Raw genomic sequence first — 26,516 nt, forward strand, 5'->3', positions numbered from 1 at the left:
AACATAAGACTTGTCAGGATTCCTTCAAGCCCTTGTTGGAATATTTCTTCCCTTCTGTCTTGCATGGCTATCTTGAAGTCCTTGATATCCTTATTTTTCAAAATAATGGTCAGTATGTGCTGAGAGAGTAAAGAAAGAGAGAAAAAAAATAATCATTGTAGTATGTTTGACCATCATTGACTGTAGAGAGTCTTTGACATCCAGTTTTATCCTCTCTACACTGAGCTCCCTCACTGAGAATGGAAATAGAGGAACCATATGAAATATATAAAAAGCAATATCAAAAAAGAATAAAATCTTCATAACAAATCTGTGAATATCAATCTATGAAATCTTCGAATACTTACTATAAAGGTCACTTTCATTCAGGTCTCTCAGGTGATATTCAGCACTTGTTATCCCCTTTGTCTGAGACAGCAGGTTTCTTTTGGGTTTCTTTTCTTTTGCCCCTAGCCCTTGCAATGTCCTTTTCTATTATATTTCAGTACACTTCAGGATCTAATCAGGAGTATTTTTGTTACTAAGACTATCTGCTGCCACAGATCTAAAAATGTTCATTTCATACTACTTACAATGGAATATTAAGTTCCTTTCTGAATAAATTTATGAAGAATTATATTTATTTTCATCAGTATTATTAAGCACACTTATGATATCTGATGGCTTAGATCTCTGCTGGCATCTTTTTATCATAGAAAGGTATTTAATAATAATAATAACAATAATAATAATAATAATAATAATAATAATAATAATAATAATAACAATAATAATAATAATAATTTTATTGAAAGCAAGTTATATCTGTCTATATATTGATTTTCTTCTTTCATCTGACATATGCTGTAAATCTCACAGATTACCTGTTGGATAGGTATTTTTTTCTTCTAATTGGAGAAGTACCAATAAGATGTTTAGTGTGCAAATTTTTAAAAACACAGAAACATGAAGTTTTCAAAACCCTTCTTCCCAGAACTTCTTCCCAAGCAGGAGTATAATAAAAGAGTCAATATTTTTAGAAAATTAGACCTGCCATTAAATTCTGTTCTTCATATAACAGAAATTATAGTGATGATATTGTTTTATTCTAAAATTACTCATTTTCCATAAGACCCTTATGTTCTGTGGGCTTTAATTGTTTTGGGGTTTTTTTCCCACATTCCTAAGGACTGCTAGGTTATTACTTCCCAGGTATATTATCACATCCACACAATACTACTGCAAATATTATTTCTCTTTTTTTTGAGGGAGTTTTAACTATTTCATTTACAACAATAGTAACAACTCAACAGATAAAGTGGCGAAGAGGGCAGAAATATTTTTACAGGTTTGTGTGTGAATGTATGCATTCATGCACATCAATACTTACTAAAATAGAGAACTATTAAGATTTTCTAGAAGATGGAAATATTTTCTCAGATAGGAAGATGCTTTGTGCTTAATTCTGTTACATGCAAATACCAAAAAAGGAGAAAAAAGTGCCTTTTCTGATACAAGAGAAAAATAGGAAACAAGTGTTCTTAATGTTGCCAAGAGCATCAGGAACAATATTAGGAAAGCAAACTTGGAAGGTCAAAAACTGTTATAGTACCCAAAAGGAAGGCACCATTTGTGCTGATGAGCAGTTCCTACTGGGGAAAATCTGCTTAGCCTTTTGTTATCATCAAACAACCATTTCTGAACTGCAGAAATTAAAGAAAGGTCTTTTCTGAGCAACCTGCTGGAAATGAGCTATTTTAGGCAACAATGATGTTTTAAGTCCTGAGACGAAACTAGAAACACTTCCACAATTAAAAATATTTTTATCTAGAGGTAAATATTTTATTTTCTGCATTATACTACAGTAGGTGTAATACAATGTGGTAATGAGAATTGTGTATTTTAAAATCACTCTAACTAAAAAAAGTTAATTTTTTGATGATTTGAATGGTATGAATGCAAGGCATCTGAAGTATATTATACCAGTGCAAGCAGTCTTCTTTACAATCATCTGTGTATGGATATAAATTGAAGAGTCATTTTAATGAAGTAAATAATGCTTGCAGTGTAGTATGTTAAGTTCTTCAAAGATTCTTAGTTGCACTGCTGGCAAGAACTCCAAGCACCAGTAAAGGCAACTGAGCTATACAGCTAAGAAAAAAGTTCATACACCAATTTTCCTTTTTCCTTTGTTATTAATATTTCCTTCTTCAAAGCTACTGTGGATGACTTCATTTTGACAGCAAAAATGTTTGGTCTATAACACCCTTCTATTTCAATGTTTTGTTTAAATGGTAGGAGTTTTCCATGTTTGCAGATGAGAAGCTGCTTATAGGATCAGTGTAGACCCTGAACCTCTAACACACCTGTTTTGTGTAGTAAATGGCATTTTATTTTGAGACCCAGAAAACATTTGGTCAGCAGATTTGATCAAACTGTGTAATAATAGAACTTTATCTTCCTGGCTTGATTTTTGCATAAATATAAAGAAAGTAAAAAAAAAAAAAGGTGTCTAAGGCATAGAATGTTGGGTATTGGGAGGCTTTAAACAAAATTTTTATTCACTCAGGATAAAGTAAATAATACTTTGGGGCTTTTTTCTCAAACAAAATTATTTGGGTTATAAAATTTCTCTTTTGTACAAAAAATAATGCTCTTTGCTTCTTGTACAGATAATTTTGATTGTAGCTCATTTAATTCTCTTCTGTTATATTTGTTTTCTATTTTGATAACATAATTTTCCTGAAGTGATAGATTTCAGATTTTTAAAAAACTGTATAGTCTTTATAAGGGTAATCTCTTGGGGCAGGCCAAAACCAGAAAGGATAGAGGACATCAGTTTTTATATTATTTTCCTCCTCCTCCTCCTCTTCCTCATCTTCTATTCTGTCGATCTTCCTGAAACGAGGAATACATTTCTTAAAGTTTTATGTTAATATATGCTTTAAAAGGAATGAAAAATTAAATTTATCATAATTTCTAGGAAAAAATCAGAAAGATTTTCTCTATTTCATCTTTTTAAACAATGCTTAGATATTTCCTCTTTTATATTGACAGCAGTTGGAGTGGTAAGAAATATATATGGCTTGTCTAAAAGGACAAAATAGCACAGAGGAACTCAGGTTGTTAATTTGCCACCTGTTGGCAGCTCCACACTTGCATCTTGCTTGGCTATGTGTGCATAGAAGAGGCAAAATAAGTTACTCTACCTGAAGGAAGAGGAGGAAAAATGATACCTTTTAGATTTAAATTTAAATTTAAAGAAGTAGTGTCAGAATTCACATGACTTTGGCACTCTTCTAATACCTTTAAGTCCTGCATTGAGTTTCTTCTTCATGCTTTGCTTTTCTCTTGTGACCTTTGCTTTAGTGTGTTTTGCACAAAACACAGTATACATTTCACAGTACTATAAAGACAGTAAATATTGGTAAGATGATTGGGACCTAACTCTGCTACAATTAATTCAAGTAATTGTGCCTTAGTAGGCTTTAATTTCTTCCTGTGTTACCCGTGCTTTAGAATTGGAAAAGCTGCATAGCATAGGTGGTGTACCATTCCCTTGCACAGCTTTTATAATTCTTGTCCACAGAAACACTTTAAAAATCATTCTTTATAAACCAGGAAATTTTCTAAAATTTTAAAATCAGTACATATAGCACGGTACTAGCCACATTCCATTATATTTAGTATTCTTGAAAAACATTAGTTATCTTTTGTGAATTCATTGTCTGAAGTGGATTCAATCTCAATATTTTGCAGTAACCATGGTGCTAGTTCTGTCAGAGTTCAAGCACTTTAATAGTGTCATGAAATCATAGTTCACTAGGATATTGTGATAAACAAAGTCGCTTTTGGAAAATTCATACATGAGATTTGCATGCAGTTCATAGATCTCCCCAAAACCCTAAGATAAAATGAAAGGCAGACTCTGAAGAGTTTCTCTTTGTCTGTTTGATGACTCTCTAGCCTTGAAAAAATATTGAAGTTGATTATTATGGCTGGCAAATTATACTTTTTGTAGAAAGAGAAGTGATGGTTTTCTGTTAAAGCTATGCTTTGAGAGCAGTGAAAATCATCTTCAGAGATTCCTGAAAATTCTGGGAGAGATATCTCTGCTTTTAGAGCTGTTTTGCATGGAGACTTATATAACATTCTTCATTGTATGCAGGCACTTTCAGTAGTGCTACCTATTCCTCTAATCAGTAATATTAATTTCTGACCACAAAGGACAGCTTTAATAGCCCCTACTGATGTATGATACCTTTACTTATTACAATGGCTTGGAGAAAGAGACAATCACATTTCAAACATAATTTTAGATCTTAGTCACATCGTGATGCAAAGTCAGTCATTTAAGCTTCAATTGTCCAAATATGTGCAAAGTTTTATAGGCCTAAATTTGGATATTATGTTTTCATGCTGAGAGGATGCTTATGGTGAGTGTGAGGTTCAGATTGTAGGCACCTAGGTTTAGATGTGAAAATACAGTGAATCCGTGGGTGTAAGCTGCCTGTCTTCTGCAATGGTTAGTGGAGATTTAATCTATACACACAGTGGAGTATATAAAGAAATTTTCTCACCCCCTTCAGGCCTCTGGTACTGGTTATTTTAAAAAATTCTTCAGGCTCTGTTGACTGTGTGGTCTAAATTTCCACTGGCAAAAATAGCTTAGATTTTCAGCTCATAATTAGATGTACATAGTGCATAGAAGAGGAGTAGTACCTGTAGAGAATGTTTTTTGCACTAAGGAGTTGTGGTGATGCTGTACATTTGTCATGGCAATTCTTGAACCTCCTTATTGACCACTGATACAATTGAAGAGGAGGGAAGCAGCTGGCTTGATTAGACTGCAGAAATATTTTTTTCTTGTTAATTTCAAAGCAATACTGGTATAAATATAAACAAATTTATATGTTTATGTACTCTGGAAGAGATACAGTTAAGACATATAATTTTTGTTATTTTTTTTATTTTCTGGTTCATATATAAATTTTTAATAAACTGATGAAGAGATTATAAAAAATACGGTACTTAAAATTGAACTGGTCATTGTGGCAGTGCACTCATTCTGCATGTGTACTTAATCAAAACTGCACCTGTTTTTTTTTAATTTCAAAGTGTATTACTTGAAATCCTTATCAGAACCACCCAGAACTCAACTCTGTGTGGCTCGAGATCTAGCACTGCTGTCCTAAATGATATATGATACTGATATGTAGGCATTCAACTCTCCAGTTCATCAGCTGCAAATGAAAACATTTATGTTTAATCCTAAGAGGGAGAGAATGCTTATCGCTTGAGAGGACAAGGAAAAGTCATCTCTTTCAAGGATACAACCCCTTGATGTCAAACAGCATCAGTGGGGGGTCTTTAAAGGCAAATTTGGGAGATGCAGGATTGTGCAGAGAGGAGCAGTGAAAGTATTTGGAACCTTAGGACCAAGGCCCAGAATATATGAGGCAAAAATTATTTTTACTTTTCCAGTTCTCATCTTAGAAGAAACAGTGAAAGGAGGGATGCAGTAGTATGTGATTTTCTTCCTATATTTCAACTGCAAGCTGATATTATACCTCTTCTATATACTCACATGCATGTGTGCGTACTTATGTTTCATAACTGACTCTTTTTAGATCAAATAATACATATCTTCATTAAAACTCTGCAGACTGGCAGTAAGTAAACTGCAGGTATGTGAGAGTGATATTTTATGCGTTTTCAGTACTGAATTGGTGGGAGTTTTTTCCGCTGTTGTCCCTCCCTCTGTCCCGTAGGATTTAGGTGACAGAAGAAGGGTCCTAAGGGGAATCCACAGATACCTAATGATCTTTTGCTACACACCTATTTACAGTCATAACAAAATGGCAGCAGAATCCTTGCCAGTGTGAAATACACCAACTCACAGGATGAGTGTTTGCCCTGTGACTGTATCAAGTGAATTCAGAAAAGACTTGACAGTAAACAACCTCCTTGTGTAATGGCTATGTATTTTGGTTTCTAAACAATGCCAACCCTTTTCAGATATGGAAAGTGGTATTAAAATGTGGCAGTGCTGAAGTTCAGGCAGTAAGTACTGATCCTCTGGAATAAATTTCTTATTAAGCCTTTTCTCAGTACTAGAATATAGGAAAAAAATCGCTTAGGTACTACTGTGATGAAGATGGAGAGTTATGCACATAAATATGACATCCTGTAACCAGGAAGCCTCCCACAGAACTGGGTGAGTCACTAAAGATTTCAGCCAGATTTGTTTTTCAGGTTCACTTACAACTACCAATACATAGCACATCCTACCAATGATACTTCTACAATACAATTTCTAATTAATTTATAGAAACCTAACTTCTTGTTATGGAACAAACCCACAAAATCCAGAGCAGGAAGCTGTACACATTATAAATTGTTTAATGACATTCAAAGCATTTTTCGTATAGCTGTAAAGAGCAATGACATAACAGATATATAAGAATGGTTAGCTATTTGAGAGGAAAAGGATGTTTTGTTCATTCCTCAAAAGCAAAATACTTTTCTTGAGCTCTTCCAGAGTCAATGCTACTTAGGCTGAACAGACTTGATAAAGAATTTAAGAGAAATTTTATGTAAAACCAACATTACTTGTTCTAAAACCATAATAAACCGTTTTTCTACATGAACAAAGGTTTGGGGATTTTTTTCTGGTTTGAAAGCCCCACACCTTAAAGGACAGTCATTGAATAATTTATTTTGGGCAGTGGTAGGGAGCCAGGTATATAAATTCTGTTATGATAATCTGCACTTGCACAATTTCTCATAAGTGAAAGTTGTGTAGCATGTAAGGAAAAGAAAATTTGTTTCTTACCTTTTATACTTACTACAAACAACGGAATTTTGTGGATAAAAAACAGAAAATTAGATATGAAAAGAGAGAGGAAGTGAAAATAATTGTAAAAACTGACAATATTTATGTGTAATAATAATACCTAGTAAGTTTTCCAAAATTGATACCTTTTAAAATAAAAAATTTAATGTTAGTGCTTTATGTCATAAATCACTTCTCAGTGATGCACGTTATTCCAAAGAAAGATTTATTAAGATTTCCCTCACTCTGAGACATTTGATAATCTGATGAGAGCAAGAGAGAAGAGTAGTTTTGGTAGAGCAGTAATCTGATTTGCTATAAAGATTATTTTGACATCTTGGCAATGAGAATATTTAGGTTGTTTTTCAGGAAATAAGATAGTGGTAATTATGATAATTACTTTGGGGAAAGAATGATGAAGTTCCTGGGTTTACTGTTCTTTTTTTCTATATGTCTTACAGACAGACTTTTAGGCCCATAAAACTTGGAGTGAAATCCTTTATTTTAAATACCTTTAAAATACTTTAAAAAAAATAGTCTTGAATTTATTTTTTGAGATGAAAGCAGAACTAATAATTTACAGTATTATTAACTTCGCCACTGTAATTATGTATTTTTAGATATGTGGGAATGTTCTTTTTTCCTTTTTTTAAAAAAAAGCAATCATCCATATAATCTTCATTTTATTTTTAATTGCATTTTACAATTACCACGTTTTAGGATACTCTTCCCATCTCTTTGAAGTTGTTTTGGATGACTAAATTTTAGTTACCTCAGTTTCCCTTTGACTGGGCTTTTTAAAGCATATTAAGGTAAACTAATGACTCCCTGTGGAGAGCTGTCCCCAGCCAGTGCCAGCAGGAGCAACAGCTACTTTGGAAGAAGTTTTACTGTTGAACATAATATTACATATCATGGAATATCCTTGGGGTAGCCCTCTGTGTCACCTCCCAACCTCTTCCAAACCTGCAGACTGTTCATGGGAAAGGCAGAGTAAGAAACAGAGAGGGCCTTGATGCTGTGCCAGCAGTGCTCAACAATAACTAAAACACTGGTGAGTTATCAACACTTTTGTTCACAAATTTAAAACACAGCACCATGCAGGTTGGTATGATAAAAATTAACTCCATCTCAGCCAAATCCAGTATACTTCTCTTACAGAAACTTCCACAGAGTTGGGAAGTATAATTAGCCCTATCTATTTTAAACTTTTGTCACAACATATGGGCAAAAATCTTGAAAATCTGGGATTAAAGTCTTGTTTATTCATAGGGAGTAAGTGAAGCAAGAAACAATCACAGATTTCACAGTTCTAGCTTTTAGTCCAATTGGAGTGATATGCCCACAGGCTACAGCTCCCACTTGCATTAACTGTACAATGAATTAGTGGAAATGTAAAGATTTTCTCTCATGTCTGGCAGGTTTAAATTATATGTGATTTCAATATGCACTGTGAGAAACACCTTTAAGTGCTGATATTGTGCATGATTTCACTTCAAGAAGAGACATAAGGGTTGAAATTGTCATAAATATTGTCATGAGCAGTGGGAGGCTTACATACTAAGCTATATGAGGAAATTTTGAATTGAATATTCCATCAACTATATAAAAAACATTCTGGAAAAGTGAAGGTGTTCTCAACTATCACTTGCTGTTTTCCAACAGCCTAAACGTAAAAAGACAGGCTAAATGCACAGAGGTGACAGACACAACTTCATGACATAGTTATACGTGGCTGTATTTTTTTATCCTCTTAGGTATCCCAGTGCTTTGGAAAGTTACATTTCTGCTATTTTGGGGGTTATCTCTGTAGAGCATGGAGTAGTAATGCAGACTTCTTTACTCAGATTTGATAGCATTCCTTTGAAATGAACTAGAAAAAGAATTCTTGAGGTAGTCAAAGCTCAGCACATGCACTTACAGATTTGGTTTGCAGAAACCTCATACAACAGTCCCACTAATACAAGTTTTGTGAAATGTCCCTATTTTTGCTGGTTCTGTAGACGCTCCTGGAGGACATTTTCTTACCCTGTTTTATTACATACACCTTTTTTGCATCCCCTAGTCTACTTGCCTGTGCAATCCAAAACTGTCGCCTTAGTGACTTGCAATACCTTTTTCTCACAAATTTTGTGAGTACTATATTTTTTTCTATAGTTGCTCTTGTCTCCTCATCAGAAAGATGAGCGCCAATCTGGCAATGGAAGCAGAGTTAATAAGCTGACACTGGTATGCTGAGAAGGTTCATAATGCTGTAGAGAGGGGAAAACAGATTCATCTGTTAGTTAGAAGCCAGCAATTAGGTTATTGGAGAGTGGACTAAAATTTATTTGCAACTGATCATTGCTGTGTGTAAACAGGTAACTGTTCTGAAGCAGGTCTCCGTGGTCTAACACCATTCCCCCAACCTATTCACCATGATCTTGTACAGTTAGGTCACTAAACATCAAGAGAATGACCATTCAGCCTTAGAACATCTTTCACCCCATTATATAGCTTTTATAGTTGTAATATTACAAGCAATTCACAAGCCTCCTGAATTTGGAGACCAATGTCAAGGAGGATGCTTATGTTCAAAATAGATGTGTGCGTATGAAAGATCAGTAATTGTAAAATTATTAGTAACTTGTGTGTGAAATTCACATTTACTTAGATCAGACACAGTGTAAGTTTTAAAAAAACTGCTGTTTTCTATACTGTGGATGGAAAAGCGGCATCACAACCTTAGGCCTGCAGGAAGGCAGACTCCTCTGCATTCTACTTGTGTGTGTCTGTGAGCTAAGGGATTGTGTCAAATCACAGACATTTCATGAGGTTTCAAACGCTTGGTTGCTTCTTTTCAGGCATTGGAATAGGCTGCCCTGGGAGGTGGTGGAGTCACCACCCCTGGAGGTGTTCAAGAGGTGTCTGGAGGATATGGTGATACGCTTTAGTGGTTTAGGGGTTACACAGGTAGTGCTGGGGGAATGGTTGGACTGTATGATCTTAAAGATTTTTTCCAACCTTGACCATTCTATGGTCTTATGATGGTTAAAATCTCATCATCAAATTAATAAGATTAAAATCTACTGTATCTATGCAATTTTGATTATATGAACAAAGCCAAAAAATGGTATTTCATATATCCATCATCTAGAAGAGGCCATGAGAGCATCTTCTCTGACTTCAGCATATACTTTAGGTTTTAAACATTTCAAATAGTCATTGAGCAATTCAGATAATGAATCTGATATTTTTGAAGCTACATCTACTTATCCAAGCAGGTAGTAGTATAATCTTTACCTGGAGATTCTCACCACAGAAAATTCATCATGTCTCTGGTAGTTGGTTGCAATGGTATATTGTCCCCATTGTTAGAAAAAATTACCTATTCCTAATTTAAGGTTGTCTGGTTTCCATATGCAACCATTTTTATATTGGACGCAGAGTCTTGCATAAAGCCATTGTCTCCATTCCTCAAATAATTTTCAGGTTTTTCCTTGCCCCTAATTATTTTTTTTATTCTTTTTTAGAAAGACAGAAATTATAAAAAAATTAAATAAATAAATAAATGGAGCATTCTAGGTTTAGTCTCCCCAGTGTAGTATACAGGTATGAGTGTGTTGTATTATTCTTACTCACCTCACTTTTGATATACTCTTAAGGACTTTACAGAGGCTTTTGGGTCTTGGTTTTATTTTTGATTCATTAGATTCAGATTTCATATTGACTTGCATGTCAGCTATGATCATTACATCCTTTTATAGCTGCTGCCTTTTAGGATTCTGTTCAGTGTTAATGTCCTACATTCCTCATTCACATGAAAAGTTGCTCAACTTTACACTTGTCTACCTTTGAACACATTTTTCTTGAATGAGCAACTGACTATAATGATTTTGTTGTCATTATCTATAACTTTAGTGCCATGGACATTCATAGACATTTACATCCAAATCATCTGTGAAAATTTTGTGAAGTATCAGCTTTTGTACCAAGAAGTTTCCTGTAAAATGATTATTCTGCTTTGACAACTACATTTTATTACAGGTAAATTATTTTTCCTTCAGGTATGAGTTTTTATTCCAAAAAAGCTATGTCCTGCTGATATTCAGTTACATTCAGAAAGTTTTCTAATAAAAAAATTAAATTAAGTTTGTCTGACAAAGTTCATTTTTTCATAAACCTATGTTGACTGCATTATATTTATGATTTTCTGTAGTTCATTCTCATATCATCTCTTTTATTATTTCTCTTGGATATGCATCAAGCTATTCAGTTTAGCTCGGATACCTGACTTTGTCTTATGAATATTTCATTAATCTTTTTTTTTAGACTTCCCAAATTTCCTGTTATTCTGAGATTTATTAAAATGCTAAGAGCTAGTCAACTCTTTCAAGATAATTAGGAACAAATTATCTAACCTGACAGATATATATTCCTATAAAAAAACCTTCTTATCAGCTTCCTCAGTTGCCGGTGGCTTGTAAAATACTTTTTCATGTTAGGTAACAAAAGTATATTTTCTCATTCTTTGTTTTTTTTCTGTTTGGTTTGTATTTTTTTAAACTATACCAGACATGGAATTCTTAGCTTTTCTTATCAGTTTTCTTCATTTCCCCTTTTCCCTTCTGTACCTTCCCTCCATAACATCATTACTTTTTCCATCCTTACACCTCTGCCTAGCAATTCTCAGAGACTAAGAATTAGCCTCACAAACCTCACAGGCACAGGAACAGACCTCTCTTGATTTGTTCAGCTTCTCAAATCTCCAACCACACAGCTCTCACTGAGACAGGCAGACAAACATATCAAACACACAGCTTGCCAAATCCTTTTACACCCAAGAAGACTGGCAGCTTTAAATGATTTTTCCCTTCCTTCTTTTTATCTGTATTGTTGATCTCTTAGGGTATTTACATCCCTGTCCAGCTTTCCTGAATTTTAATTGGAGCACTGAAATGTTGCAGGCAGTATGACAGCCAAGAAAGAATTGTTTAAACAGTAGTATTGATGAAATCCTATTAGTTCTAATAAATTACTTTTGGCAGCCATACTCCCGGTTTTGGGAAGGGTAGATCCTTCACGAAAATGTACCAACTTCTCTCCCAGCCAGGTCCAAAGTTCTGTCTATTTTTAGGAGTCAAAAATGTTATTTTGATGGAGTGATTTTGTGTACTCTTATTCAAAGCTATGTATTTTTGTTGTATGTACTTTCTCACATTTGTCTCTTTAGTACCTCAGTTGCAATGGTAGCCTGTAGTATGACAGGTTAGAAACCATGCTGGGCCTTAGATAATCTATATTTTCAGCTAGACTATGCCAATGGATTATCATATAGCCTTAGGCCAGTCATTCAGCTTTCTTTACACTCTGCAATATCTGTATTTCAGTGATATCTTACTTCAGTGCCTTGAAATCAGTAACTAAAAACTGCTACTTATGTTCTGTGTATTATTCTGCTCACATAACTTATCTCTCAGTGTATTCAGCTGCAGAAATATTACACTGGGCCAACTCTACATCTGTGTCCAAAGCAGTGACTTTTTAAATTTTGAACTAGAAAACATGATAAAGCAAAAAGTCTTTCCCGTGTTAATGTTACAAGAAAATAGAATTATATTTTATCAGGCCTAGAGAAGTCAGTACTTTGAGGGAGGAAGGAAAGAGAGCAATCTCACAAATCTTTGTTTCCAATTCAGAAGTTAATAGAATGCAATGAATAGCGTGGAAAATAATAGTAAATAATTGTAGGTTGAAAATAAATAATCACTGAAAAAATGCATTAAACTGTTCTTTGCACACTTTAAGATACATTGTAAACAGCCATTCAGGTGTAAGTGGTTATCAGAATACATACGGTTAGTGTTGTAGCATATAAAATCAAGTTCCTTAATAGCTCTGGAGTAAGGGACAGTAGATTTCCCAAATGCAATAAAAATGCAGCACCAGATAAAGTGGGTAAAATGTTCAAGCCAGTTTTCTGTAGTTTTCAGTTAAACTCAATTACCAAAGCTGAAGCCACTGCTTACATTGCAGGAACAGTCTGCCCGAGATACTGTAAGCTTTTTTTTTTACTTGTGGCTTTTTGAACTGTGAACTAAATATTACAAAGAGACAGATAATGCTATAAAAGAAACTAGTATCCTTATTTTATCAGCTGATTTGTTTTAAAATGTGTTTTCTGGCTAAGTCTGGAGGTCTGGAGTCCCTTGCTGTGGACAAACATAACTTTTATTAAATCTGTCTGTGCTAGTGCAAAGGTCTACGTCAATGTTCTTCCATGACTCCTAAGATATTTCATTCACACTGACCAGGTTTGTCAACAAAAAACGTTTAAAGGATTTTAATTATTCCACAGTAGCTGAATTTATCTTAATGGCATGCGTTGGGGAATGCTTATGGAAACCTTTTAACTGGCAGAGTTTAGGGGATTTGTCTGAGAGAAGGTAGCACCAGGTTGTGAGAAGCTGGAGCACAAACCAGTGGCAGTGTCCTCTGTGGGGAAAGGTGGATGTCAAATGTGAGTGAGTCTTTCCACATGCTCAGCTGAGCTTACCCCTAGGGAAGGTAGACAAGACTTTTCCTTTAACCTTAGCCAACACATTCAGATTTGGTAATCAGAGAGTTTATGCAGCCAAAGTAAACATAGGTTAGGTGTACCTGTGGTTCAAAAACATATATTCTGGGAATAATATTTGAGAGAAAAAAATTAGTAACTTATATATTCCTCTTGAAACCAATAACATTTGAATGCAAAAATGTCGCATAAATAGATCATTAACACTGCTTAATCAAATAATCAAGGCAGGTTTCTTTGAATCAAATTGATTTAAATCCTTCATTTTAATAACAATTTAAATCAGCAAGTAATATTTGCTGATTTAGATAATTGATGCCAATCTTGTTTTGCATTTGTATTTTACTTTAGAAAAAGGTTGTTTTCATGACCTGGAATAATCTTTAGAAAAAAATAAATTGTCAAACAGCACAAAGATTTCTTCCCCTTACTTGATATACTTACAAAGATTTATACATGATAAATGAAAAAAAATATTGGTTTAGGTTTTGACCAGTTTAAAATCTAACTGCTTAGATTTTTAAATTTATTTAGGTTTTGACCAGTTTAAAATATATGTGTTTAGATTTTTAAATTTGTTTTGTGGTGGAAAATGGTTAGGAATTCATTTGGGTTTTTTAAAAAAGATTACCTTTGTTTTAAAAGATTACTTGTGTTTTCTCTCATGCAGGATAGAAACTAAAGTACAACTTAAAACACAGTCAAAATTTAAGTCTCTTTCCTGAATTAAAGGTACCATGAAATATTATGGACACATACATAGAATAAAATGAATCAAATATATTAAAATATTAAATGAATGTTTGTTTTTTTACAGAAAAGAATTTATTACTATGTTTAATACAGTTTCTGAAAACAACATGCCAATATATATATATATTTAATAATACAGATGATGACTGCTGTATTTTCAAAATCACAGTAAGGATTTAGTGTATGTCTATGTATATTGGAAAATTTCACATGGATATAAGTCTTTGATTTAGTACCTATGTAAACTAAAAACAACTCAATGAGAGCCCTTTCTTTCACTTTTAAAAACGATTTCATGATTTTTCTCATGATTATATATTGGTATGCTGAAAGAGAAAAATAATGTTTCCAAACCCAAGGTCAGCTTGCCAGTCTCAAACAGAAAAAAATTACTGTGTGTTTGCAAATGAAATTGAGATCAAAAGTAGTTAAAACAAAAACTTTCTGCCTATTTTTATTTAAATAGATTAAATAATATTATAATAGCTTAAAATTAAGTTGCTTAGTACCTGTCATCACATTGACTTTAAAAGTAGGTATTTTCCCTTTATCTTCTAGTGAACACTCCTGGATAGTTCACTGATTGTTGCTTTACATTGTTATGTAAAAACACAATCAATAAGCCAATTCAGTTGTCCTTTTGTAATCACTGCTCATGTGATTAATAACCAAGCCAGATTATTAAACATGGAGACGTGAAGTATCAGTGTTGTTACCTATTCAACCTTTTCTGTTACAGGATGATTCTGTACATAATACAGCATAGGTCTGTTTCTGATAGCTGACAAATGCTTACTAGTTAATAATGGAACCAGGAATCAATGGCTTAATGGTTACCCACAAAGATTAAGAAACAAACATCATTGCAGCCAAAAAAACCTAAAAATCAAATTCTGCCTGATGATCCTAATCTTTTTCTATGATAGAACAGCAGACCTCATGAATAGAAAAGTAACATTATCTTATGTAAGTTATCTAGACATAACTTCCAAAAAAGGTGACTCACATTTTTCTAACCAAGATGATTGAATTCATGTATTTATAAGTGGCTGAATAATCAAAGCCAAAAAATGATCTCATAAACTTCTGAAATTGTAATCGTGGACAGTCTGATTCACACTGGCCCTTCTTTGGTCAGAATTTGGACCAAATTAAATCCTAAGGTCCCTAAAATTTGAAAAATTCCTTTGGTTCTTTGCTTTTATAATACTGCAGCAGTATGTAAGGATTTTTTAAGGTGGGGCTAAAATAAAAAGTGTTCTTACATCAATTCAGTAGAAAGTGCAAGTGTAATTCACCTTATCTTATACTGAGGAATTGACTGAACAATTTCCTGAAACATTTTTTGCCTGTTACTTTGGTAGTTCACTGATTAGTAAGTATACAAGGGTTACAAGTATAGTGTGAAAATTTTGTGTTATTGTCAACCCAATTGTTGGAACATTCTGGCTGGCTTTATATCAAAAGGATGTGAAAGGTATTTTTAGATTATATATGTATCATCACACAGCCTCATTCTTAGGATCAAAGATTCAGAGGAAAATGCCAAGAAATGTGCCAAAAGAAAACAGCTGTTTGGGAAAAGTGCTGTGAAAGTTACTTGGATAAGTAAAGCTAACATACTTTCACATGACTCCATAATATTTAGAAGCATCTTTTTTGCATATATATATATATATATATATATAGTCAGTTCATTGTGCAGTCAGAACATATACACTACCATTACAGAATAGTGATACCGTTTATATTAAAAGGTTTCAATCAATCAGCTCTAGGATTTTAAAATTTAACCATATTATTCATGTTCAGTAAAAGTTCCTTGATGTATGGAAGACCATAAAGGGCCATTTAAATTGTAAGAAATGTGGTGTTTGGATAATTAGGAGGCATAAACCTAAATCCTTTTATGATATTCATTTCTATTGAAATAAATAAGGAAAATTCAGATAATGATCTGAATAACAATGAGCGCTGGGTTTAGCTGATGTTCCCAAGTAAGTCGAAGAGCTGTATGAACTGAATTCAAATAAGTGGGATGTAGTATCTATTGATATTTAATCTTTTTCTCCTTTCTGGCTTTTGTAAAACTTAGAAGTGAATAGATATTCAGAAAGTAATGGTTTACGTTTTCCCTCATGTCAGTAGGAAAAAAGAACTTTCCCATTAATCAGATAAATGGGTTTTAGGCTTTTTTTTTTATAAATTCTAAATTACTAGAACACTAAAATAAACTATTATTTGTAATATTTATAAACTGCTTAATATCTGAAACATCTGAAGCTGAGATATATAGCAATATATCGCTGCACATACTAATAATCTCCTTTGCTCATGGTATCTTTCCTCACTCATATATAATGCACACAGTACTCTGACTTTGGTTTTGTGCTTTTCCTTTCAGGTTTGGATATATTCTTCATAAGGACGATCCCACCCTCCAGAAAATTGATCTGGAAACGATGTCATACATCAAGACAATTAGTTTAAAGGATTATAACTGCGTTCCTGAATCACTGGCTTATACACATCTTGGAGGATATCTTTTCATCTGCTGTAAGCCTGACACCACTGGGGCTGTCCTACCGCAGCTCATAGTGGATAGCGTTACCGATTCCGTGATTGGATACAATGGTGACGTGACGGGCACGCCACATATCTCTCCAGATGGACATTACCTTCTCAGCATCGATGATGCCAAAGGCCTCATGAGGATCCAGTCCATAACAGTGAGAGGAGAAATACAGGATGCGTTTGACATTCACACTAATTTGCACATATCTGATGTGGCTTTTCAGCCGTCCTTCACTGAAGCTCATCAATACAATGTCTACTGCAGCTCCAGCACGCAAACTGATGTTCTCTTCATGGAGCTCTCCTCTGGCAAGGTAAAGATGGTGAAGAGTCTGAAGGAGCCCATCAAGGCAGGTGAATGGCCTTGGAACAGTAAGAACCGTCTTATAAAAGACAGTGGCCTTTTTGGTCAGTATCTCATGACCCCTTCCAAGGAGTCTCTGTTTATCCTGGATGGACGGCTCAATAAGTTAAATTGTGAAATCACCGAAGTGGAGAAAGGCAACACAGTAATTTGGGTTGGAGAAGCATAATAATCTGTGTTAGATATTTATTGAGTTAATAGTTTTACAGTACATTGCACTCAAATTACACCATTCTTCAAATTTATACAATTTTTATTTTAAATTGTTAGGCCCTTCTATACCTGTTATGTCTTTGATGTACACAATTTGAATCAACTTCCACATAAAAGTGACTAAAATGATAGCTATTTGATAATGGTATTCCTTATTAATTATCAAATGAAATTGTGTTGTTTGAGATAACTAAATAGGGAAATTGATGATAACCATAATAAATTATTGTAAAAAAAGAAGAAAAAAAAATCCCCAAAAACAACCAAAAAAGCTTCAGGAAATTTAATATGATACTTTGCATTTGTAAATGGAAGACTAACATATGATTGAAATTTTGTGTTGTTTTGCTTCAGACACGAAACAAGAGCTGTTGTACCACAACCTTTGACTCCTTAAGCTGAAATGTTACATCCTGTCCAGTCCACTGTTAAATCTTTTTGTGCCTTGAAGCGAAAATCTCACAAGAAAGACAAACATAGAAATTACAAAATTTATTCCCACTGTGGCTACAGGATTGCTTGTCATTGGAAAGAAAGTTTTGTTATCAAATTCCAGGTGTCAAGTTGTGCAACATACATGGACAGGAAAAAAAAAATAAATATTTGCAGTGTTTTCTGATCACTGCATTTTGGAGTTTATTTTTATGGTGTCGTAGTTGAGAAAGCTGCTTGCAGAAGCTTAACCTTTTTTTAGAAAAAAAATAGATGTTAGGTTTTTCAGATATCACAGGGTGGCATCAGCAAGGACTTTCAAGTCTACTGAAGAGAAATATTGCACATCCTTTCAGAATATACCACATTCTAAAAACCTGGCATCACAAAGCTTCACTTATACCCTTGAGGAAACCGTTAATTAAACATACAGAAAATGCATTTTAAGAAAATGAGAATGCAAAGAACTGAAGACTACGACCAGTAGATAATATTTTTGCTTATTCATTGTACCATTGACTCCTATTTGTTAAACCATTTGGTTAGCTCAACAGGTTTTCTAGTCCTTGCATCCAACTGGATTAGTGCAAAAAAAAAACAACCAAACAAAAAAAAAAAAAACCCAAAACAAATGACAAACAAAAACTTTGTATTTTTTATAGTTTGCTTACTTAGTATTCTAATATAACACTAGTTAAACATGTAAATGGGAAGAATAAGATTCCCAGAAGCAGAATAACAAGTCAGTAGAAAGCCAGCAGTGAACATCTATCCAGACTCAGAGCAATGACTTAGAAATTTGAGAGTATTTTTATTTTTATTACGTTTTTGCTAAAGAATGCTTATAAACTCTTAAACTGACCTCCATTTACTGAAGGCAATCAGAAAAAAAATAAATCTTTTTTTTAAACAAAGTTTTACTGCAATTTAGATTGTGTAAAATTGCTTTGAAATTTGGAATTTTCTAGCATTGTAATCTTGTGTGCATTAAGCATTCTGCCCTGTGTGGTACAGTAGATCTCTCTTTAGCTTGAGCGAACCTCCTGGTAAGTAGCTTTAACTGAGATAAAAAATTTGCTTACATTTCTAGCTACTGAATCTATTTTCCTTTTTAATATCTCCTCTCCATTGTGATCAAACAATAATCATGTAAACTGTCTGTTACTCAATTGCAGTAGTCTGTCTCATGCAGTTTTTGTTCTGTAATTTATACCACGTGAATGTTCTGTATGTAGAAAATGCTTGACAAAAGGAGAATAAACCCCATAAATTTTAAACAGTCCTGACTTTGGTGAATCATCGAATCAGCCCCACTGAGCTGGCAAGTAAAACTGACTATTCAAAAGCAGCAATTATTTTAAATAGATGTATGAAAATAGATGTATTTATATATATGCAAAATAATATGAAGTGTGGAAAGAAAATTTTTTAGAAAAGTTTGAGTAACTGAAAAAGTTTCCTTTGGCTGCTACAAAGGAAAGTTCATCTTAAAGCACAAGCTCATCTATTAGCACATCTGAAATACAAGTACAGGCTGAGTGGAGAATGTATTGAGGCAAGCCTTGGGGAGAAAGACTTGGGAGTGTTAGTGGGTGAAAAGCTCAGTATGACTCAGCAGTGTGTGCTTGCAGCCCAGAAATCCAACTGCATCCTGGTCTGCATCGAGAAAGACATGACCAACAGGTTGAGTGATGTGCTTATTATTATTTGCCTTCAATAATTCTACTTCTTTTTTGACAATATTTTCAGTGAAGTTAAACAAATATTGGATCACCATGGTTGCTCTCATAGCTCTTACAGTTGAAGTTCAGCTTTCTCAAATACAGGTGGTGGCCTGACTGAAAACTTTAATCTGAATGAGGGGATGAGCTGGAACCTGTTTCCATTTTCTGCTAGCAGCTCTATGAGGAAAGCTGATGTAAGGAGGCTTTTTCAGCCCAGAGAGGCAACATCTCCGGGGAGGCCTAATAGCAGCCTGCCAGTACCCATGAGAGGTTATAAAAGAGACAGGGTTAGATTCTTCACAGCCCTGCAGGAGGACAAGATAGCAGCATAAATTAAATCAAGAGTTTCAGGCTGGATAAAAGGAAAAGCTGTGATGACAGTCAAGCATGGGAGCAGGCTGTTTAGAGAGACTATGCAGTCTCCATCCTGGGGGTTTTTCAACACCTGTCTGTGTTTTGCTCATCCGACCTTTAGTAGAAATGGCTGTGACTAGCAGAGTGTCAGACTAGAGACCTACCAAGGGCCCTTCAAACCTCAGTTGTCTTGTGATTCTATTATTACATCTTGGGGATGGAGACTCAGTTCGTTTCAGTTGTTTGAGTTTCTGATTGAATTTAATGTAAAACCTGCAAGTGTTAAGGCTGGGCTAGAGTATGGCCTAAGTAAAACTCAAAAAACAGTATTCTTTGTCATTTGAAGTCCTTAGCTCGGAACATCTCACTTTAAACCAAGTATATTCTCATTTGAAATCTGGAACATGTTTCTTGGATTTCAGGAAATCCTGAGTGTGGAACTTGCACAGGATGAAATATGCAGAGGTAAGTGGTCCTTTTGATGTATCTGAAAAATTTCAGTGGCAGAGGGAAGGAGGACTTGAAAAAAACATTGTAGGTAAGATGTGAGTATGTGTCCAAATGTGATCATAACCACTTAAGCGTATCCTTAGAATCAGATTTTATAGTAAATCTTTTCTAGGCATTTACAGTATGACTCAGTAGTGGAATAAAGTGATCTGTTAACTTACTAATCAATTTGAGATAGGAGAGCTCATGTCAAAATTTTGGTCATGTCTTCAAAAGAAGCACTGTAACACAGACAAAGTCCTGTTCACCTCCCACCAGTTTGTCCTTTGCATTTTGGTTTTCATCTTAAGCAGTTCCTAAAGAAACCTACTGAAAACTTTGTTTTGAGGTTAGCCACTAAAATGTAGAACACATACGAATTTTAAAAAAGACATGTTTAAGCATTATTCAGCTGCAATGACCCATAAGTATGAATTATTTTTTTTTGTGAATACTGTTGTTAAAAGAGGAAAAACGTAGTAATAATTTGTATCTAAAAATCCTAATTTCAGCTAAATTCAGGAAGCAACAAGATAGAGCATACGAGGGGAGAGAGAGGAAAAAGTCATTCTGCACATACATACACTAATTAGAGAGATATGAGATGGAGCCCAGCAGTTGTGAACCTTTGCACTTGCACCACACTGATACTGTTTCACTGTGACCAATCTCCCCACAATGGAGGAAGACTTGGAGGAGAAGGGCAAAAATAATGAGCTCGAGGAAGAATGTCAAGAATGACCAATTATTGTAAAGAAAGCTGCATTTTTTTTTAGGGGGACTGAAAAGTAAACTTTAGCTTAGATACACACAACTGTACCAGTGAGTCATCAGGCTGTATAAACAGCTTTTGCTGAGATAATTAGTGGAGACTACTGTTCTGAGGTAGCCAGAGCAGCATGGGGGGAAGCAGTGTATGTGTGGCTCACCCCAAGGATAAGTTTGAAAACTGGCCAGCTACTAAAATGAGCTTTGAAGGGAGTAATGGGCTTGACCTGGTTCATCCCTTGTGCTCCTTTCTGGTGACTTGACACACCCAGCACCATGCTGATGAGAATTCAGGGACTGGTAATGGGAAGCATGTTTGCATGGTGATTGCATATTGCAATACTGCATGTTGCAATAGCTACATCGTGCCTCTGGTATGATTTCAGTGTGCTGCAGTAATACTCTACGAAATCAAAATGCCATAAAACAACAATTATATACAGTAAATTTGGTATTAAACTCTAAATCCTCCTAATGTGGAACCTCTAAAAGAATCTAGTCAGAGGGTGTCGAACTCCTATCAGTCCATTTTATTTAATACTGGTTAAAAAATATATATATAAATCAGCACTTACAGTGCTTCATGGTGTCACCATAACAATTAAATTGTGAAGAAATGGGTGCAATCTTACTTATGTTGATGTTAGGAGCATTTCATTTTATAGTCAGTGAGTATGGCATTATGCAGAACACAGTATGGCAACATTGTGGTGAACTATTTCCTTGTATTGAGGAAGGAAAAGATTCTGACAGGTCTGTAACCTGAGAGTTAAGAAATCATCTTCTAAGATATGTTTATGTTCCTTAGCACAGGTAATTCAAATTCTGGATTGTTCAAGGGGTTTTATGTTGGGGTGATTTTGTTTGTATTTCTAGGGATGTTGATTGGGGTTTTTTGTTGGCTTTTTTTGAGGGGGAGTGGGATAGAGTTTTGGGGTTTTTTTTTTGTTTAAATAATAAGAAATTTTCAGGGAAAGTACTAACAAGACTATGTGTCAAAAATCTATTGACACTACTGATAAAAATTTATAAAGAGGAGTTAAAAATACATATTTCACTTGAATCTATCCTGCCTGTCACCTTAACGGGTTAAATGCCCTGTTGGTGTGCCACTACTTTAAAAATGATTTAAAAATGTCTGCAGTGACCTATCTTTCACAAAGTATGACAAATTCAGTTACTGATAAAAGCCTGAAAGATACTGGAATTGCTTTTTTCTATTTAGAACTAATGCATGAAAGATTGCTTCTTCTAGCTTATGAATATTAAACTTGTTCTTATTTTAATCTAATAGATGAAAAAAATAGCTTCCTGTTATTAGTCATGATGTTAATGTTCTTATTTTTAATCTTCACAAGGTATGTGTCCTTTACAAGAGGATGGAAAATAGTTCTCTCATTTTGCAGTGCTTCTTTTTATATTTTTCTTTAGTAATGAAAACTTAGGTATATACTTTCCTTTTAATTGTCATTAAACCTACGGCAAAAAAAAAAAAAAAAAAAAAAGGGTTTGTCTGTTAATATTTTTCAGTACTTTCCTTGTATAAGATTCAAGAAAAAAGCAAACCACAATTCACCATAGCCCAGTAACTTCCTGGAACCTCCCACAAGAAGATTCCCTTCCCCTCCCCTACCCCATCTCAGTAGATCTGTGCTAAATCTTTGCTAATGCTGCAGCCAATACTGTGGAGAAGTAGAAGCAATAGCATAATGAAAAATTGTTACATAAATGAGAAGAGGAGCTAAGTCTCCAAGTTATGGAAAAATTAGTTTTTAAGTGTCCTAATTAAAATTTTAAATAAATATTCATTTACTCTACATAATCTGTAAAGATTAAGTAACGAGATACACTCTTGTAAACTCTACTTGGATGCTCCTTCCAAATAAACTTTCTCCCTATACTTTGAGAACAGAACAACATAATTTATTGCTGTTCAGGCTCAACCTCCATATCCTGTCCTCCACCATTTGATGGCTCCTGGGTCCTTTGAATTTCCAGTTAAGTGGACACCTGGGGTGGCATTCGTGCTATCTTAGAACCATAGAATCACAGACTCAGTAAGGTTGGAATAGACCTTCAAGATTGAGTCCAAATTTTGACTGAACACCACCATATCAACGAGACCATAGCACTGAGTGCCATGTTCACTTGTTTCTTGAACTCTTCCAGGAATGGAGACTCCACCACTTCCATGAGCAGCCCATTCCAATGTTTAACTACTTTCAGTGAAGAAATCCTTCCTAATGTCCAACCTGAACCCACCCTGGTTCAGTTTGAGGCTGTTTTGTCTTGTCCTGTCACTGGTTGTCTGGGAAAAAAGGCTGACCCGCACCTCGCTACATCCTCCTTTCAGGCTGTTGTAGAGAGTGACAAGATTATCCCTGAGCCTCCTTTATTCCAGATTTAACAACCCCAGCTCCCTCAACTGCTCCTTGTAGGACTTAGTCTCTAGACTCTTCATTAGCTCCAGTGCTTGACACGTTCCAGCACCCCGAAGTCTTTCTTCAAGTGAAGTATTCAAGGTGAGGCCTCCCCAGTGCCAGGTACAGAGGGACAATAACTTCCCTGGTCCTACTGGCATTGATATGTTGTCCTCTTTTACCTTGTAAGCTTAAATGCAACATTTAGCTATGGAGTGAGTCTCTTTCCCACGAGATCAGCATGACCTTCAGAGTTGAATTTGGTGCTCAAATCAATTTTGGCTGAAATGATTAATCATTTCCATCTTAACTTATATTACATTTCTGCAAAATATTGCTTTACTTTACCTGTTTTGCTAAACTCTATTTACCTTGGATGACCTCAGTCTTGTAATAGAGATTTTCCTCCTTCTGACTGTGTTTAAAACCCAAATAGAACACCTTTCATTCAGTTCACTGAAGAGAGGTGTTTGCCTAATTTTGCTGTGTCTGTTACTCTGTAGGAGAAAGGGTATCATTGTAGAGCTAGTCTTTTGTACCACCTAGCAGCAGCACTTTGTGTGTACTAAGGAGGAAAGCCATGGAAGAGTGATATTGCCACATCATTCAAGATCTGTGTAGGACACAAAAGCCAGAAGCTCTGTAGTACTTTCAGCTTATGTTTACCTCCTGCTATTTCACATGCCAGCTGTGCTGACAGGCAATTTGGTCAGTGCACTTTGTGGCTGGGACAAAACAGATATAACATTAACTTCAGTTTAGTATAGGAATCTTCAGTGGTCTTGGGCTCAGAACATGACCAAGACAAGCCTTGGTTCCAGATTTCAAACCAAACTTTACACACAACTCTCTAAAACACAGGGCCTAGCAGAATTCCAGTCAATGCCATGACACTGCTGTCTTGCTTGGGCTGAGGTCAGAGAAGTTAAAATGTTGCTTGAGTTTTTCATTATTACTATTATTATTATTATTATTATTATTATTATTATTATTATTATTATTATTTTATTTTTCATTATCACTTTTAATACTGGTTTTGAGATCCATAACCTGTTGTTCTGTAACAGAAATCTTCTGTAACAGAAATCTTGCTACTTGTGCCATCTTCCTTGTGCCGATAGCAGAAATGATTGTGTGTTCCCATTTTTCATGCTTACCCTCATTTCGTTTACTGATGTAAAAAAATGTGCATAAGACACAGTAAAGCTATGATGTTCTAAGGGTAAGGGCCTCCCAAGAGGGGATGAACTGCTAGTTAACTACTTCCCATGATAGAGAAAAAAACAGAAATATTTGTAGATAAATTAAGGCCTTCTTCAAGAAAACTGAAATATATCAGGAGCTTTATATTAAAAAATGAAGGGTTTATGGGACCATCCCAGATACATAAGAATATCTAATACATTACCTGGTGTTCCACAGATTATTCTTCTGATTTTCTAAATATTCTCAATTCAACAAATATGATTTTTTAAAGCTTTTGTTAATACCACTTTTGCTTTTTTAAAAAAAAAAAAATTTTTTCCTGACACATAGGCATATAATAGAAAGGAGGAAAATAGAAATATCTTTTTCTTTTTATACTAAGCTTCAGTAATTCTTAAGTACTTTTCCAAGTATTAGTTTATACAAATGAGCTACATGGTTCAAACTCAACCACTCTAGTGTTCAGATAGTGTTTTATTTCCGGTCATGTCCTCTCTTGTTGTTCAAGACAACCTTTGTTTTAAATTGTGAGCCTCACATTTGTGTGTTTGAATCATTAAATGCACCAGAGAACCATTCAGCTTGTAGAACAAGCATAATTTTGTAATATTCATTTTCACACTGACCAGAACAAGTATGATGGGGTTCCTTTAAGTTAAAAAAATATATATATTTTCATCAGAGTAAAACATTTTTTAATGTTTAAAGACAGGATTTCACAAAATCCAGTTACATTTTACCTGTAATATGGCTTTCTCTTTCACTATCCATTGAGTAATAAAGTACATTTCCAGCAAAATACTCTAGTACCAGACAGTGAATAGGGTGGATGATATTAATGTTGTGATTAGTGGTCACAAAAAAGTTCTTAACAAACCATCTAAACTCAGAAAATAGTGAAATATTTTAAAATTTCAGCTACACTCAAACCATTATTTAAGTGTGTCCACAGTATAGGAGGAAGTCATAAGAAGAAAACTGATTATGTTTTTCTGTGGACATTTTACCTTCTAATTCAAAATGGTACCAAATATTATTGATTTTAAATACTGTAATTCTTCTGGATTTTTCAATTGCACAGAGTGTTAAGGGTATCATAAATGACTAGATGATTGCCATAAAGTGCAGTTAATTAAGTGCATTTCATTTTCCTTTGTAATTATAAACTATGTGTTAAACTCCTTTCTAGAGGTTTCCCTTTTCAGTGTTGCTTATATCAACATTTTACTTTGTGCGTATAGTTTATCTTCTGTCTTCTCATAAAAAAGTGATTTCATCCAGAATATTTGTTTCAGTCAGCTTTAAATATTAAGCAATACTTTTTGTCTGGGCAGAAGGAATGCACTCTGCCTTGTTCCTGAAAGTTTAAAAAAGTCATTCAGTTCAAAGTTCTATGAACTCCCTTTTCTCTTGAGTGAGATGTCGATAGTTTTCAGTTCAAGAAAGGTCATCCCTCTGTCAGGAAATTTTTGTTAGAAATTCTCAGAGGAATTGCTTTGGCATTGTATATAAAATCCTTAGAGCAAAGTATTTGAAATCCTTAAAACAAAAAATAGGACTTGTTTTCCTTCTGGATGCTTGAAAGATGTTATATCAGTATATAAACAGAATCAGAATTTGGAAAGTGCAAAAACCTTAAAACACCTTTCTTTCCTTACTGGTGTTTAGAAGGCCATGTTGACAGGAGAGTGGGGACATACAGTTTAAATCTGTAAAGAAGTCTGAGCATTTTGGATCACAGAAAAGAGTTGTAGAACAATTTACCTTTACTTAACCTGTTTTCAAGTGCATTTAAACTAAGACAGAATTTTGTGCCCTTCAGGCATGCAACTAGGACAAGAAAACAACC

General features: G+C 34.5%; 1 protein-coding gene across 6 annotated transcripts in view; it reads left to right on the forward strand.

The window, feature by feature from the left end:
* FSTL5 (follistatin like 5) overlaps positions 1-18,965 on the forward strand; it is a 381,034-nt gene extending 362,069 nt beyond the window's left edge. For all 6 annotated transcript variants that reach the window (XM_088056863.1, XM_005517596.3, XM_014259202.2 and 3 more), the window contains one exon: positions 16,528-18,965. In XM_088056863.1, the coding sequence (XP_087912989.1) occupies positions 16,528-17,230 (703 nt within the window). In that variant the 3' untranslated portion in view covers positions 17,231-18,965. The remainder of the gene's footprint in view (positions 1-16,527) is intronic.
* Positions 18,966-26,516: the final 7,551 nt, after the last annotated feature.

This window comes from Pseudopodoces humilis, chromosome 6 (assembly GCF_049639895.1).
Source record: "Pseudopodoces humilis isolate 2021_Gansu_Grassland_sample_001 chromosome 6, ASM4963989v1, whole genome shotgun sequence".
NCBI lineage: Eukaryota > Metazoa > Chordata > Aves > Passeriformes > Paridae > Pseudopodoces > Pseudopodoces humilis.